The 15,086-nt window shown below is 35.6% G+C and overlaps 1 protein-coding gene across 3 annotated transcripts in view; it reads right to left on the reverse strand.

The window, feature by feature from the left end:
* KCNT2 (potassium sodium-activated channel subfamily T member 2) overlaps positions 1-15,086 on the reverse strand; it is a 362,885-nt gene that overhangs the window by 31,823 nt on the left and 315,976 nt on the right. The window contains exon 26 of one of the 3 annotated variants that reach the window (XM_027613974.2): positions 12,674-12,694. The exons of the other annotated variants lie outside the window; for them this stretch is intronic. Within the exon in view, the coding sequence (XP_027469775.1) occupies positions 12,674-12,694 (21 nt within the window). The remainder of the gene's footprint in view (positions 1-12,673; positions 12,695-15,086) is intronic. 3 annotated transcript variants of the gene reach the window in all.

The following is a 15,086-nucleotide window of genomic DNA, read 5'->3' on the forward strand; positions in this document are numbered from 1 at the left end:
AAGGGCACAGGATAATGGTGGAAGAAACATTAAGTTGAATCAGGCAAAATTTATTGATATGGAGTCACTAAGCAAAGATTCTGCATTGGCAGTTGCAGCTTGGGGAGTTAGAAAGGGTTCTAACAGTTCATCTGGTTGGTTGGCCGTAACACGTACCAAAAGGTGGTCCATAGTAAGCAAGCTGGACATGCAGGACCTAACTTGGTTTAATATAAAGCAAGGGATTCAAAGCCTTGAGATTGGAATGTAAGAGTAGATTTGTCATTTAAGACCCACAATGAGAGAGTCTAGAAGGCATTCGTTTTACCACAACTGTGAGAAATAAATTTGTGAGCAGAGCCCCAGTATCCTTGAAGAGTTCAACAATTACTCTTCTGTCTGAGGCCAGACCTTAGGGTGGTAATTGCAGTCCCTCAATTGGGAAACCTAAATGAAATGGGAGTAGTTCAATCCCAGGCAATCAACTGCCCAAGGCAAGGTGAGTGAACATTGTTGCTACAATGACCAGCCGAGTCAAAGCAGCAATCAGAATAGTCTGACTTGCACAGACCCATGGCACTGGCTAATTGATCATTGTGTTCCTATAGGTAAAAGAGATAGGAAAACTACTAAATTTTTACCTAATCTGCATAAGCAGAAAACGTCTAGATCAAGTGAACAAAACTTTAACCTGAATCATAAAAATAGAGAGTAACAACCTTTCAAATAATCCCCAGATTTGAGCCAGTTTACAGAACCAAAACCCTTTGATGAAGGAGAGGCTTATTCTTTTTCTGGAAGGACCCAGTACACTGCCAAAAATTTATACCAGTAATCTTTTTCTCAGCCTTCCCCAAAGGGACATATGACCTTTCACCAGGGTAACTGTACACTGAGGAAAAGGAAATAATCAGAACTTTTAGAGACTAGTAGAGACTGGCTTTGAAATGATACTAATTCCACGACACTCAAAACATCACTTTGGTCCACAAGTTAGAGTAGGAGCTTATGGAGGTCATAAATAGCTCATGTGTGTCTCACAGTGGACTCAGTAGGTCCCAGAACCCATCCTATGGATATTTCCCCAGTTCCAGTCCTACATTGGCTCCATACTGACCTACTATGATGGGAAAGGCCAAGTAGAAGCCACTAGAATTGCTTCTACCTAAGAAAATATTAAACTAAAAGCAATACTGAATTCCTACAGAGATTGCAAAAATTAGTGCCACCATCAAGGACTTGAAATATGCAAGTGTAGTGATTTTTACCACATCCCCACTCAATTCACCTATTTGGTCAGGGCAGAAGACATAGGGAGCTTGGAGAATGACAGTGGGTTATCCTAAATTTAACCAGGCGGTAACTCTACCTGCAGCTGCTGCACCAGATGTGGTTTCATTGCTTGAACAAATTAACACATTCCCTAGTATATAGTATGCAGCCATCGGTCTGGTAAATGTCTTTTTACCCATCCCCATCAATAAGGAACACCAGAATCATTCTGTGCTCAGCTGCCAAGGCCAGCAATACATCTTCACTGTCTTACCTCACTGGTATATCAACTCTCCAGCTCTATGCCATAATTCAGTTTGCAGGGACCTTGACAACCTTTCCCTTCTACAAGGTATCATGCCAGTTCATTACATTGATTGCATTATGCTGAGTGGACCTAATAAGCAAGAAGTAGCAACTATCCAAAACTTACTGAAAAGACATTTGCAGGTCAGAGGACGGAAAAGAGATCTGGCAAAAATATATGGGACTCTTACCTCAGTGAAATTTTGAGGGGTCCATTGGTGTGGGGCATGGCAAGATATCCCTTCCAAAGTAAAGGATAAGTTGTTGCATCTAACCCCTCCTACAACCAGAAAAGAAGCACAACATCTAGTGGGCTTCTTTGGATTTTAGAGGCAACATATTCCTCATTTGGGTGTGTGTTACTATGGCCCATTTACCAAGTGACCCAAAACTCTGCCAATTTTTAGCAGAGTCCAGACAAAAGAAGGCTCTGTAAGAGGTTAAGCCTTCTATGCTAGCTGCCCTGCCACTTGGGCTATGGGATCGCGTAAAACCAATGGTACGTGCAATGTCACTGGTGGATAGGGATGCTGTTTGGAGGCCCTAATAAATGAATTACAGCTCAGGCCCTTAGAATTTTGGAGCAAAGCCCTGCCATCCTCTGTGAATGGCTACTCTTCTTTGAGAACAAAAGAGCTCCTTTAGGACTCTCTTAATATTATCATACTCTGTGATGTAGGTCAATGGGAAACTGCAAGAACCTAATCCAGATAAAACTACTAATGGCCCAGACCATTTGTATGAGTTTGGGGCTTCTGTTAACGTGGCCCTATGCCATATGTCTCTGACTTATCTGTGTGTTTCATACTGAATTGTGTGTACAGATATCAGTAAGAAGCATGACAGACACTAAGTTCAGGGAATGAGTCTTATCCTACGACCATTGGTTGTATGCCTCAACCAGGCATCGATCTCCATTCCATAGAGCATTCAGGGGAAGAACTGATATTCTGTGTATTATACAGGTCTATTACATGGTTGCTTGTGTGGAGGAAGAGCAGTGGCCATGCTGAGAAAATGGCTCACTAAGGTGCTACAAAATGCTGTTTCTGCTGCTATGCCTCTGTAACAACAAAGATCCTGATCCCCACAGTTAGCAAGAAAAGTACCCATGGGCCTGTGTGGCATAGCTAAGAGGCTAATGCAAAACTGAGTGAAGCCTTAGGCTTGTAATAAATAAATAAACAAATAAATCCAATAAAGCAACCATTGCCATCAGGGAGACCCATAGCTCTAATGAAACTGACTTGAGACTCTCTGGAAGAGGAGACGTATCAGCATGAGCGGGGTAGAAAGGATCCCCCTGAGGGCCTAGCAACCAAAGACAGCTATAACCGGGAAATCAAAGCGAAGGAAACAACAAACAAAAAATTGGATATATGGGAGGAAACAACTGAAACAGAAAGTCCATGATTCGTTCAACTTGAAAATTCTTAGTTTACTAAAAGTATTTTTAAAACATAAAGATAAAAGGAAGCTGATTGGCTTTGTGTTTCTGCAACATAGGTTCCAATTTTTACTATCTCCTGAACTGTACCAACTGGCAAACCTTCAGGGCTTTTTTTTTTTTTTTTTTTTTTTTTGGTTGGGGTTCACATTATAGTTATGACTGGAGATTCCAATAAACTTAAAGTACTGTAAATATGGAGATTGCACTAAAATTAAGGTAATCCCAATGGGGGTTATCAGATATAAAATAAAAACACATAGGTATACCTCATCTTAAACATCAGAACTATCGCCTTGCCTAAATCCCCCATGGTCATAACACCCATTGCCCTACAATATCCCCTAGTAGACACTGCACACTCTAATCCAATGAGTTATAAATTAAAATTAAATGAAATAAAATCCTTGCCACATACAATTGGTTTGACAAAATGGGGCCATATGAACCTTCTGTATGTCCAATGTAAATAGTTAATAAGGCCTTCAAGGATTGAACAGGGCTTTCCAGGATTGAAATCAATTATAAGAACTATTCAGAGAAGAGATGATAATTACCACTGCTTCTCCATTTAACAGTCCATTCGACTTGTTCTTAAACTCGGAAAGAATGAATGGAACCCCACAGTAGATTATCCCAACCTTAATGCCATGTTGTCAAGTATTAAAGTGCAATACCCAACATTACTGTAATTATTAACTCAATTCAATCAGCAATTGATAAATCCTTTGCAGTCATAGACTTGACGAACATCTTTTGTTTCATGCCCATTTTGACAGCCTCTCAACCAATTTCACCTTCGAAGGAACACAAATACTTCTTTACCTGGCTACACATAGGATACCTTAAAAGCCCTGCAAATGCACTCATCTTTGCAGGCAAGATCTTTACTGCATCCAACTTTCCCTGGGAACATAGGTATGACATTATATTGATGATATCTCTTGCAAGGGGATTTATTTGACACACTCATTTAGGACATATAAAAATTCACAAAGGAGAACACAAAAAGGGATGGGCCATTGTCTTGCACAAAATGCAAGGTTCCTTCAACTTAGTAAAATTTCTGGGCATTGGGCGCCTGGCTGGCTCAGTCGTTAAGCATCTGCCTTCGGATCAGGTCATGATCCCGGGGTCCTGGGATCGAGTCCCACATCGGGCTCCCTGCTTGGCGGGAGGCCTGCTCTCCCTCTCCCAGTCCCCCTGCTTGTGTTCCTGCTCTCGCTATCTCTCTCTCTCTGTCAAATAAATAAAATCTTTAAAAGAAAAAAAATTTCTGGGCATTATTTGGTCAGTCAAGGGATGTTCCAACTCTGATACTGTCAAGAAAAAGTTATTGATCTAGTAGTCCAAATAATATTAAAACAAATCTACATCTTTTAGTTTTTTGGGTTCTGGAAGCAACATATTCCTCATTTACAATTTTTTAAAGCCCATTTATGCTGCTACTTTCAAATTTACCCACACAGAATGAGTTACAACAAAAGATTCTAGATTCTCTCCAAATAGCAATACAACAGGCAATTACATTAGTTTCCCCTTTCCCTCCTCTGCCCTCTACCCCCAGAAGCATTTACTGTAGTTCCTCCTCTAGTAATCCTGGAAGCTCTGAATTACTCACAATGACCAAATTGCCCATGGGCTTTCAATGCAAGAATATATATGCAAGGTATGCAAGGTATAGCATATGACCACCTTGGTCATATGCTACACATTATGAGAACAGGAATTACAAGGCAGATGTCCTTAAGCATTTACATGAAATTGAAGAGTAAAATAATAATTAAGCATCAAAACTAGTGACAGAGGAGGTACAAATAAAATCATGTAAGTTTGAACAAGATTTTTTGAAAAGATTGCTCTATGTTGAGAATACCTATGACTGAGTTCAGTAAACATACTGAGCACTTGTGTGAAACACTGTTCAAGGTACATGGGATACAATAATGAAAAGATAGATATGTTTTAGAGATAACTCCCTAATTTTAACTTTTATACCTCAATATCCTCAGTTGGGAAAGTAGAAGAAAAATAGGAAATTAAGACTATGAGAACATATAGAAAAATTGATTATCGTGGAGGCCAAGAAAGAAGTATTTTTCATGGAATAGGATGGGCAATGAATATTATGAAATTGTTCTTACTACAGCTTTTTGCCCTCTAACATACATATCATAAATAATATCTATTGTTATAGAGACACCAAGGAAGAGTAATAAAAGGTCTTAGCTTATTTAGGATCATAGCATTAACTATGATGGGAGATTTTATTTTTAAGACTTATTTATTTACTTGAGAGACAGAGAGAGAGAGAGAGAGAGAGAGAGAGAGCGAGGTGGGGGAGGGGCAGCGGGAGAGGGAGGGAGAGAATCTCCAACAGACTCCCCCTGAGTGTAGAGCCTGACACAGGAATTGATCTCATGACCCTGAGATCATTTCAGCCGAAATTAAGAGTCAGATGCTTAACCGACTGAGCCACCCAGGCGCCCCTATGATGGGAGATTTTTTAATAAAGGTTATACATCTTCTAATCGTATGTATGTTATAGAGGTTACTGGTAATCCTGAGAGATGAATTTTCTAAATAGTAATTTACAATATTTAAGGGTTAATATTTCTCTAAAGTATATATAATTCTTTTGAGTTCTAGTATTCAGAAATATATTTCAAGTATTTAATGAAATTGCCTTAATTATGTCATGTTTCTATGACAATGCTACTAACCGATGCCACTAACATCACTTTTTTCATTGTTTTTCTTATGAAGTCAGACAATGTCCACCTGCTTTCACTGTGTAGTAGTGAAATGTTTTTTATCTTCTCTGGTATAGCATTTTTTCCTCTCCTCAAAATAATGCTTAAGTCTTTTTTTTTAAGGTGGAGTGATAATATTACCAGCATCAGAATTGTTATTATTGTACATTTTGCAACTACCTTTTTGTAGGTCTCAAGATACTTTTTTACTCTTCTAATAGTTATTTAATTTTAACTGTTGTGTTCCATACATTGATGTGTGTCCAATAGATCAGAATCAAAGTCTGGCCCAAATTTAGACTGATTTCTCCATCATTAATTTTTGGTTTATAAGGAAACTAAAAAGTGATTTTCCTTAACCAATTCATTCATTTTATGTCTAGAAATAACCACATAAGAATATATTTGCTTTCAATGACATATCAGATAAAGGACTCGTATCCAAAATCTATAAAGAACTTATCAAACTCAACACCCAAAGAACAAATAATCCAGTCAAGAAATGGGCAGAAGACATGAACAGACATTTCTCCAAAGAAGACATCCAAATGGCCAACAGATACATGAAAAACTGCTCGACATCACTCGGCATCAGGGAAATCCAAATCAAAACCTCAATGAGATACCACCTCACACCAGTAAGAATGGCTAAAATTAACAAGTCGGGAAATGACAGATGTTGGCGGGGATGCGGAGAAAGGGGAACCCTCCTACACTGTTGGTGGGAATGCAAGCTGGTGCAACCACTCTGGAAAACAGTATGGAGGTTCCTCAAAAAGTTGAAAATAGAGCTACCTTACGAACCAGCAATTGCACTACTGGGTATTTACCCCAAAGATACAAATGTAATGATCCAAAGGGGCACGTGCACCCCGATGTTTATAGCAGCAATGTCCACAATAGCCAAACTATGGAAGGGGCCTGGATGTCCATCAACAGATGAATGGATAAAGGAGATGTGGTAAAAATATACAATGGAATATTATGCAGCCATCAAAAAATGAAATCTTGCCATTTGCAATGACATGGATGGAACTAGAGGGAATTATGTTAAGCAAAATAAGTCAGTCAGAGAAAGAAAATTATCATATGATCTCACTGACATGTAGAATTTGAGAAACAAGGCAGAGGATCATAGGGGAAGGGAGGGAAAAATGAAACAAGACGAAACCAGAGAGGGAGACAAACCATAAGAGACTCTTAATCTCAGGAAAAAAACTGAGAGCTGCTGGAGTGGTGGGGGGTGGGAGGGATGGGGTGACTGGGTGATGGACACTGGGGAGGGTATGTGCTATGGTGAGCGCTGTGAATTGTGTAAGATTGATGAATCACAGACCTGTACCCTTGAAACAAATAATAATACATTATATGTTAGTAAAAACAAAACAAAACAAAAAGAACATATTTGCTTTCTACATAAAACATCCTTTTGGGGTTTCTATGTTTAGGTTTTCATATATTATACAAACATATATGTGTGTATAGAGAATAGCTTATACACCTGAATAGCTTTAAACTCTAAAACTGACCTACAACAAACAAATTATCAACAAATAGAAGAGCATTGAATAAGCACACAGGTTTAACATGCTCATAAATGTATTCCAATGGTCTACATTATTAGAATCATCCTTTCATTGCCAGGTTTGTCCTCTTCAAAGTTCAATTTTCTCATCATTTTCCAGAATTACAGGAATACACAGCCTAAGGCAATGGTTTCAACTATGGGTATATGTGTGTGAGGTACATCCTACATACTATAGGGTAAGTCAGGGAGGATATCATTCTATCACCTCCAGTATTTTACATTCCAGAAAAAAAAGGACCTAAGCATATGAATTTATGAAAAACTATTACTGTGATTCTAATAGGCATATAGCACCAATTCTGCCATGCCTCAAACATTTTAAACACACACACACACACACACACACACACACACACACACACACACACACACTCCTCTTTTGTATCATTTAAGAACCACTGCCCTAAAGCATCTGCAGTTATGGATAAATGAGCCTGTGGAAAGAAAATTTCTATGATATATGTAATGTCTTAATTAAAGAACAGACACAATGATATAAGACTTGGAAGATATAAATATTCACATTCTTATGTAAAGAATCTATACAAAACAGTATTATTGATCCAAGTATACTGTTGCTTACATATCACCACTCCTTTATGAAAACCTAGGTGACCCAGATCAACTTTATAATTTTCCATTTGGCTCTGATTATTTTATAGACTCTAGCAGCCATTCAACAACGGGCTGTGACTAAAGGCTTAATTTACTTCCTATGGCCATCCAAAGTGAAAGAATGATCTCCATGCAGTTTAACTTAAGTGGACAGAAAGCCATGACTATGTAGTTAAATTAAATCAAACAGACTGGATGCATTTAAACAGCTTCTTGCTAATAAGCATGCCATTGAGATTCTTACTAAGTTAGAGTAAGTAAACAATGCAAGTAAGAAATGTTTTCCTGGGGATAGAAATGCACAAGATAAGAATCAGAGCCAGAAAATCTTTTAAAAGAATTGTAAAATAAGGTAAGAAAAAGATCCAAGAGTAAAATTTCTGTAAGAAAGTGAAAGAAAATGACAGATGAGCCCAGACTTATGGTGTGTGTGTGCATGTGTGTAAATTAGAGTGCATTCGAGGTTAGTGAATATATCTATGTTTGACTAATATTACAAGGTATTTACTTATCCAAATTACAAGAACACTTACTATTATATTATTTATAAATGTAAGTGTATTGAAACAAATGTTTTCTAAGGGAATGCCATCCACTCAAAGCGATGTAGCAGAGAAAATTGGTGAAATAAGATCTATGTTACTCTATGTACTTTGGCCCAGAATTGTTTGCGATTAGCTATGAACAATTAACACATATCTGCCCTTTTTTTATAATTTGTGAAGTGATAATCATATGCTTCCTATTTAGTCTTCACTTTTCTATGTGTTGAGAATGGACCATTTCACACACAGCTAGTAAAAAGAAGAGCCAACATTTAAACCCAGATCATCTGGTACCGAGTCCATTGCTATTTGGTCAGACAGAATAACTGAATAAATGATTTGTACGGGGAACAGGGACAGAAGGAGTATCGATAAAGAATGGCCAGAATATAGAGCAGTTTAAAATCCAGCAAGAAGAAATTTGACTTGATAAAATAGGCATCAAATATCCACTATATGCATCATGCATCATGTGAGTAAAGTAAGGAATATGGTCATTAATCTGTCTGTTCTATGTAAGATTTTGAAGGGAAGAGAATTTAGATATAGTAAATCCATCAAGAAGTAATTACATTTAAGAATAGGCATGAAATTTTCATGTTAGCTTTCTGAGAAATCATTCTTGTATGTTTACTGATGCACTCCAAGCATCTAGGTGGGTGCATCTGGTGCCTAGTGGTGCTCACTAAATATTTGTAGTTCTGGTAGATAATAAAGTGAAGAGGATCTGGCAGAAAATGAGTTTGTTCTTCATTTTTAGAAATTAGGACAGAAAACACAAACTTGCTATCGATAAACATAGAAGTAATAACTGAAACCACAAGATATAACAAGTATTCTGAGATCAAGTGTAGAAAAGGACCAAAAGACTATAAAACATGACTTTAGTAAATGCCTGGTTACTGTTCAAGTGTCATTTATCATGTTGATTCTCAACCAAGGCTTTTGAGGACCTCAAAACAGATGGTGGAAGAGAGATGTGGTTCAGAAATCAATAGAGGCTGCTAGGGTGAGACCCAGTGATTAAAAGAAGCTCTGGTGTCAGATAGTGATAAATTCTAAAAACCAGGTTGGCTACTTCCAAAGTTTTTGATATTGGTCAAGTTAACTTGTCTACATCTCTGCTTACTTAAAAATAATAATATTGTATGCCATATTAGTTTCTGGTGAGGATTAAATAAAATAATAAAGTGCTTAGCATTGGGCAGGGATCAAGATTAAGGCTCTGGGTGAGACTAATGGCAGTGAAGCTTAGCCTACCTTCAGGTGGTTAACGGAGTATTTTCTGGAAACTAAAGATGAAGTCCAGTCCTAGAAGGGAGACAAAGGCAGATTGCTGCAGCTACTTGGAGTCTTGAGCTCCAGAGCCAATCCCAGGGACAATGGGTTAGGGAGAAGCCTTCAGATGAAGATCACATTGGCAGCATCTGAAATGAGCTGTTATAGGCAGAAACTGAACAGTAGAAAGAAGGGGAAAAGTTTAAGAAATAAACCAATAAAAACAGGTAAAGAAAGTAATTCATAATATGAAAACTGAGGATAAGAGAATTTTAAGATGTAGGAGGTAACGAACCCTGCTAAAGATTATATGATGTTTAAACAAATAAAAACTAATATAAAATACCAAGGATTTTGGCTTAAAGATTTCTACTGATTCAAGAACAGGATAAATAGAGTAGTGGGGAAAAAACTGTGGAAGACACCGATAAGGAATAGAATAGACAGCATATACGAACTTTTCTCAGAGCTTAACAAGAATAAGATAAGAAAAAATTGAATGATGGGGAGCCTGGCTGGCTTAGTCAGTAAAGCATGTAACTCTTGATCTTGGGGTTGTGAATTCAAGCCTCCACAGTGGGTGTAGCAATTACTTAAAAATAAAAAATCTTTAAAAAAGATGATAAAAGGGAAAATTTTTTTTGAGAACTGGGGAAACTTGGGTATATTTGAAGGTAAAGGGAGAGAGTTGATGGAGAGGGAAAAAAAAAACCTAAAAACAAAAACTAGAGCTGGAAATGATGGGAATTGTTGTAGAAACAAATGGAATTACAAAGATAAATGTCTTCATATCCAAAGTACAATTAGAGTTTCTTTTTTCCTTCATAAAAAGGATTGTAAGAAAAATACTTAGATTGGAAGACTCAAACTTCCCAGTTAATTAGAGGGAAGGCACTTTGCTTACACAGGGAACTGACTGAAGCATGTAGAGACTCTAGAATAATAACTATAAGAAAGAAAGCAATTAGTGGGGAAAAGTTCCAAGAGTCAACTTGCAATTGGCTGTCATGATTCAGAAATGAGCCAAACCTTTGCCTTCCTGCATCTGAAATGGTAAGTTAGAGAAAAGAGGTGATAGGGATGTGTAACATCTGAATAAAAAGTGCAGAACATTTGAATCAATACATAGAACTGCATCATAGTCAAAACCTACATCTAAAAGTTTCACTCCACTTCCAAACATAAAGCTATAAAGTCTTTAACCAGATGAAAATTCTGTTCTTTCTGGGACATAGAGTGAACCCCAGCAAGTGTTTCTACCATTGAGGACCAGGTCTGGACTTATACCTGAGAATCCCTTTAGGAAAGACAAGGTGAAACACCCCTGCTGTTGACATGTTACTAAAATATTTTATGAATTAATGCACGCCAATTCAATACCCTTGAGATTTTATTTGTACAGCTGGTCAGGTCAAATATTGGTATAAATTAAAAATTTAGAAATATATGTTGATCTTATTATAAAACATTTTCTAAAAAAGCAACAATAAAACTCTAAAATGAGTTCCTCAAACCCAGTATGTGCCAGGAATATGTTCTGTTTTGATCTAAAATTTTAATTTGCTCAACTTGCAGGCAGCCATGGTAGCTGAAACCCCTAAGCAGCTTCATGCCAAACAAACATTACATTTTCAATGTGGATCATGATAGGAGGAAAGCAATTCTCTAAAATGTTATTCATGCAGGCCCAAGGGAAGCTTCCCTGGTGAATATTTAGTAAATTTGGAAGGATTCAACATATAATAAAACAAAATAAGAATATTGAAAAATATAATAGAAGTATAGCTCATAAAATCAAAAATAAATAATTTGAGATGTTTAAAAGAATTTAATGAACAAAATTTGCATTCATTATATGGATTCCAATCTACGATGTAGGTAACAGTCATTACATCAAAAATGTGGATATTATGAATATAGAACTTTTCTCCAAAATCCAACAAGCTCAAAAATAGACTTGCAGCTTTATTTTTCTTTTCTTTTTCTTTTTTTAATTTTATTTTTCTTAAATCAATGTGTACTTTTAGATGGCAACTTTAGCACACAAGCTTTACACTTAATGGGCTAAATTCTACAATTGCTTTGACATTCAAAATGCAATTTTTAAAGTGGAAAATATTTATATTTGTAATGGTTTCATTAATTATATTTACGCTTGGGAGTCTGCATTAAGTGCTAAGAACATAATGAATTATTTATCATAGTTTATATGAAGAAAATGGAAAATAAAATTAAAAATACAAATCCCATGAAGATAATATCATGGTTTTAGGAATATAAGTGCATGTATACATACATAATATACTGTTAAGAATTTTATTTTTATTGTAACAAATCAATTATTAGCCCAGGTCAATGTTATCAAACACTAAACTGATGGCTTCTTAATGACAATAAATTAAAATTATTAAAGAATAAATTCAACGATAAAAATTGTGCTAGAGAAAGCCATCCCAGGTCCTATTATTCCTATACCCCTTTCTAGGAGGACCAGCCTACATAGGAAGCATAGGAAAAGATAAGTTTCACATCCCATGACCGCCAACCCTTTTTTAGTCTCAGTTGCTTGCACTAAAGGTGGGTACCTCATTCAAGGACAGACAGACAATACACAGCCAGTAAGCAACAAGCAGGTAATGACACCACAGAGTAAAACATATGATTGGATTAATATACAAACATAATTTGAAGACAAACAGGTAAAATGAATTTACAATATTATTAGGGAAATACAGACACGCTAACTTGAAAATAGAACATTTACAACACTTCAGCTTAGTTGATTTGTTTTATTTTAACATCTGAAATACTGAATTCAATTCTCTTTCCCTTTAACGGCTCTGAATTCATATATTAAACTATTTGAGGAAAGGGAGACAAAAATACTTACTTGTGATGCTGTTTCTCGAGACTGACACAAAGGGAGGAAAAAAAGAAACACACAAAATACAGTTTAAACAATGACTAAATAATACATACATGAAACAGTCAGCAACAAGGACAAAATATGACAAGTCCCCACTTAACACTTATAATACACGTATGTGTTTCATTATTTATTACAGGGCTTCTGAATAAAATTAGATAAGGAATAAGTTATTATTTTAGAAGTCTAGCAGAAAGTTCCTGTTAGATTATTTTTTGTCTGTTAGCTTAGTAAAATTCTCTCTCTAAGGTTTTGATAGAAAGAAAAAAGTGGTACTGGTAGAGAAAATAAAACAAATTGACAGGAGCTTATAAAGTGCATGAGAGAATACTTGACATAATTATTGGCATTCAATAACCATTATTGGCATTAATATCTGTACTGTATTAAAATTTAGATGGCATATAAAATCGTTTTTTAAAATTTAATATTTTAAATTTAGATATTGTCATAAGATTGCTTTCCCCTGATGTATAAATTTAATTAGTTTATAGAAATATTCTGAGCTTTCACCTTGGCTGTGAAGTCTAAAATTTGACCTTCCCAGTCACCATATAACTAACTCTTAAAACATTGCTTGAGTGAATAATGGCAGAGAATGGGCAGCTAGAATTTCAAAACTATCCTATCTCAATCCTTATTAAAATAATTTTATTAATGTGATTTTGCAAAAGATAAACTAATTTCAGTAATACATTTAAAAATACTATGTTCCAGTCTAAAAGTAAAGAGTCAATGATTGGTAGATGGGAAAATCAATGATTATTCCATTATATCACATGCTTTAAAGTTATAAGATTTGCTATTATGAAAATGACCAAAAATCAGAGTTACATATTTCACAAACTTATTGTGTACATTGAAAAGATGTTGGTACTTCAATATGTTTTTAAATGATCTCTAATTTCTAGTAAAATTTTCAGTGGTTATAGTACACTTCAAGCAAATGTACACTGGAAAACTGGAGGTAAATACAGTTCCACATTTTCTTACCAAATAACCATAGGAACAAATATGTTTATTAATTTAGAATTTATCAGATTTTGGAAAGGTAGTACTGTACCATATACTGTATGGTAGGAAATGTCCCTAGCATTTGGATAGCATTTCATAATAAAAAATAATAAATTTAATAATAAATTTCACAATAAAAATAATAATATATCTGCAATGAAAAGTAAGAATATTCACTTGACATGGAGTAATATTAAAATTTCCCAAATAAAGTGAGGTAAAGTAAATTTACTGAGCTTTTTGGATTTCAGAATTATGGATAAAGGATTATGGACAGAAGTATAGCTCCTCTTTGTCATCAAGAGCTGCATTCATTAGTCCTTACGCCTCCTATGTTTTTGAACCAGGAGATTCTGATGTTTATAAAGAGTCCCTTAAACAGACATATGTAGATGGTGGTAGAAGCTCTGGCAAGGTGATGCACAACCATGTAAAAAGGGGCAGGATCCAGTGGCACCCTACAATATAGCTGTATCCATGGGCTGATTTTTGAGTCACTGTTTACACCTCCACTTTATTCTTTGTGCTTGTATGAATTCTCCTTCCACCAATATTCAACCCCCTAAAAAACTGAGATTGTATTCCAGGTCTTTTGTACATTTTATAATTTTAATTATAAATATTCTTTATCATCATTTGTCTTCTCAAAGACATCTGCTCAAAGTATTGACTGTTTCCCCTACCCCCACAGACAAAGCTAAATAGTTTTTTTTCTATACATAGAACATGATGTGGCATGAAATCCTGCATCGGCTTTTAAACTGTATTTTTTTAAACTCCATGAAATAAGGAAGCAAGGCCTAGTTTTTACCTGTGTTTATTCCTACCACGTTCTGATATGAAATGTTGGCACTTAATAAAAAATTATCCATAGAATAGGACAGAATTTAATACTTAAAAGTATAATCTGAAAAAATGATCAATGTCTAATGCAACTACCATATGACTATAAATCTATTAGTTGTTTTTATTAGTTATAAATACATTGTGTTGTCAGAAAACGTTACAATTTGTTTTGCAAAATAGAAGCTTCCACCATAATCATTTTTATTTCCCTAGGACACAACTACTTTTATCTCTTTTAGCTGGATATGTAGGTCTTTATCTCAGTTTCTCTATAACATGCTTGATTTTATTTTATTTTTTCAGTTTCTGCTTTCATCTATTCACTTCACACTCTGGAAGAGAAGAAATTAATCTTTTCCACCTATTCCAGTAACTTTGCCATCTCATCATTTCAAAATTGTTCAAGTGTAATTCTGGTTAGATCAAAATTGAGGGCATATTATGACTAAGTGCAATTTACAGATGAGCTATACAGGAAACATTGTTGCTATTAATTTCCTGCACACACTTTTTTGTT

The sequence above is a fragment of the Zalophus californianus genome, chromosome 10 (genome assembly GCF_009762305.2).
Source record: "Zalophus californianus isolate mZalCal1 chromosome 10, mZalCal1.pri.v2, whole genome shotgun sequence".
In the NCBI taxonomy this organism is placed as follows: Eukaryota; Metazoa; Chordata; class Mammalia; order Carnivora; family Otariidae; genus Zalophus; species Zalophus californianus.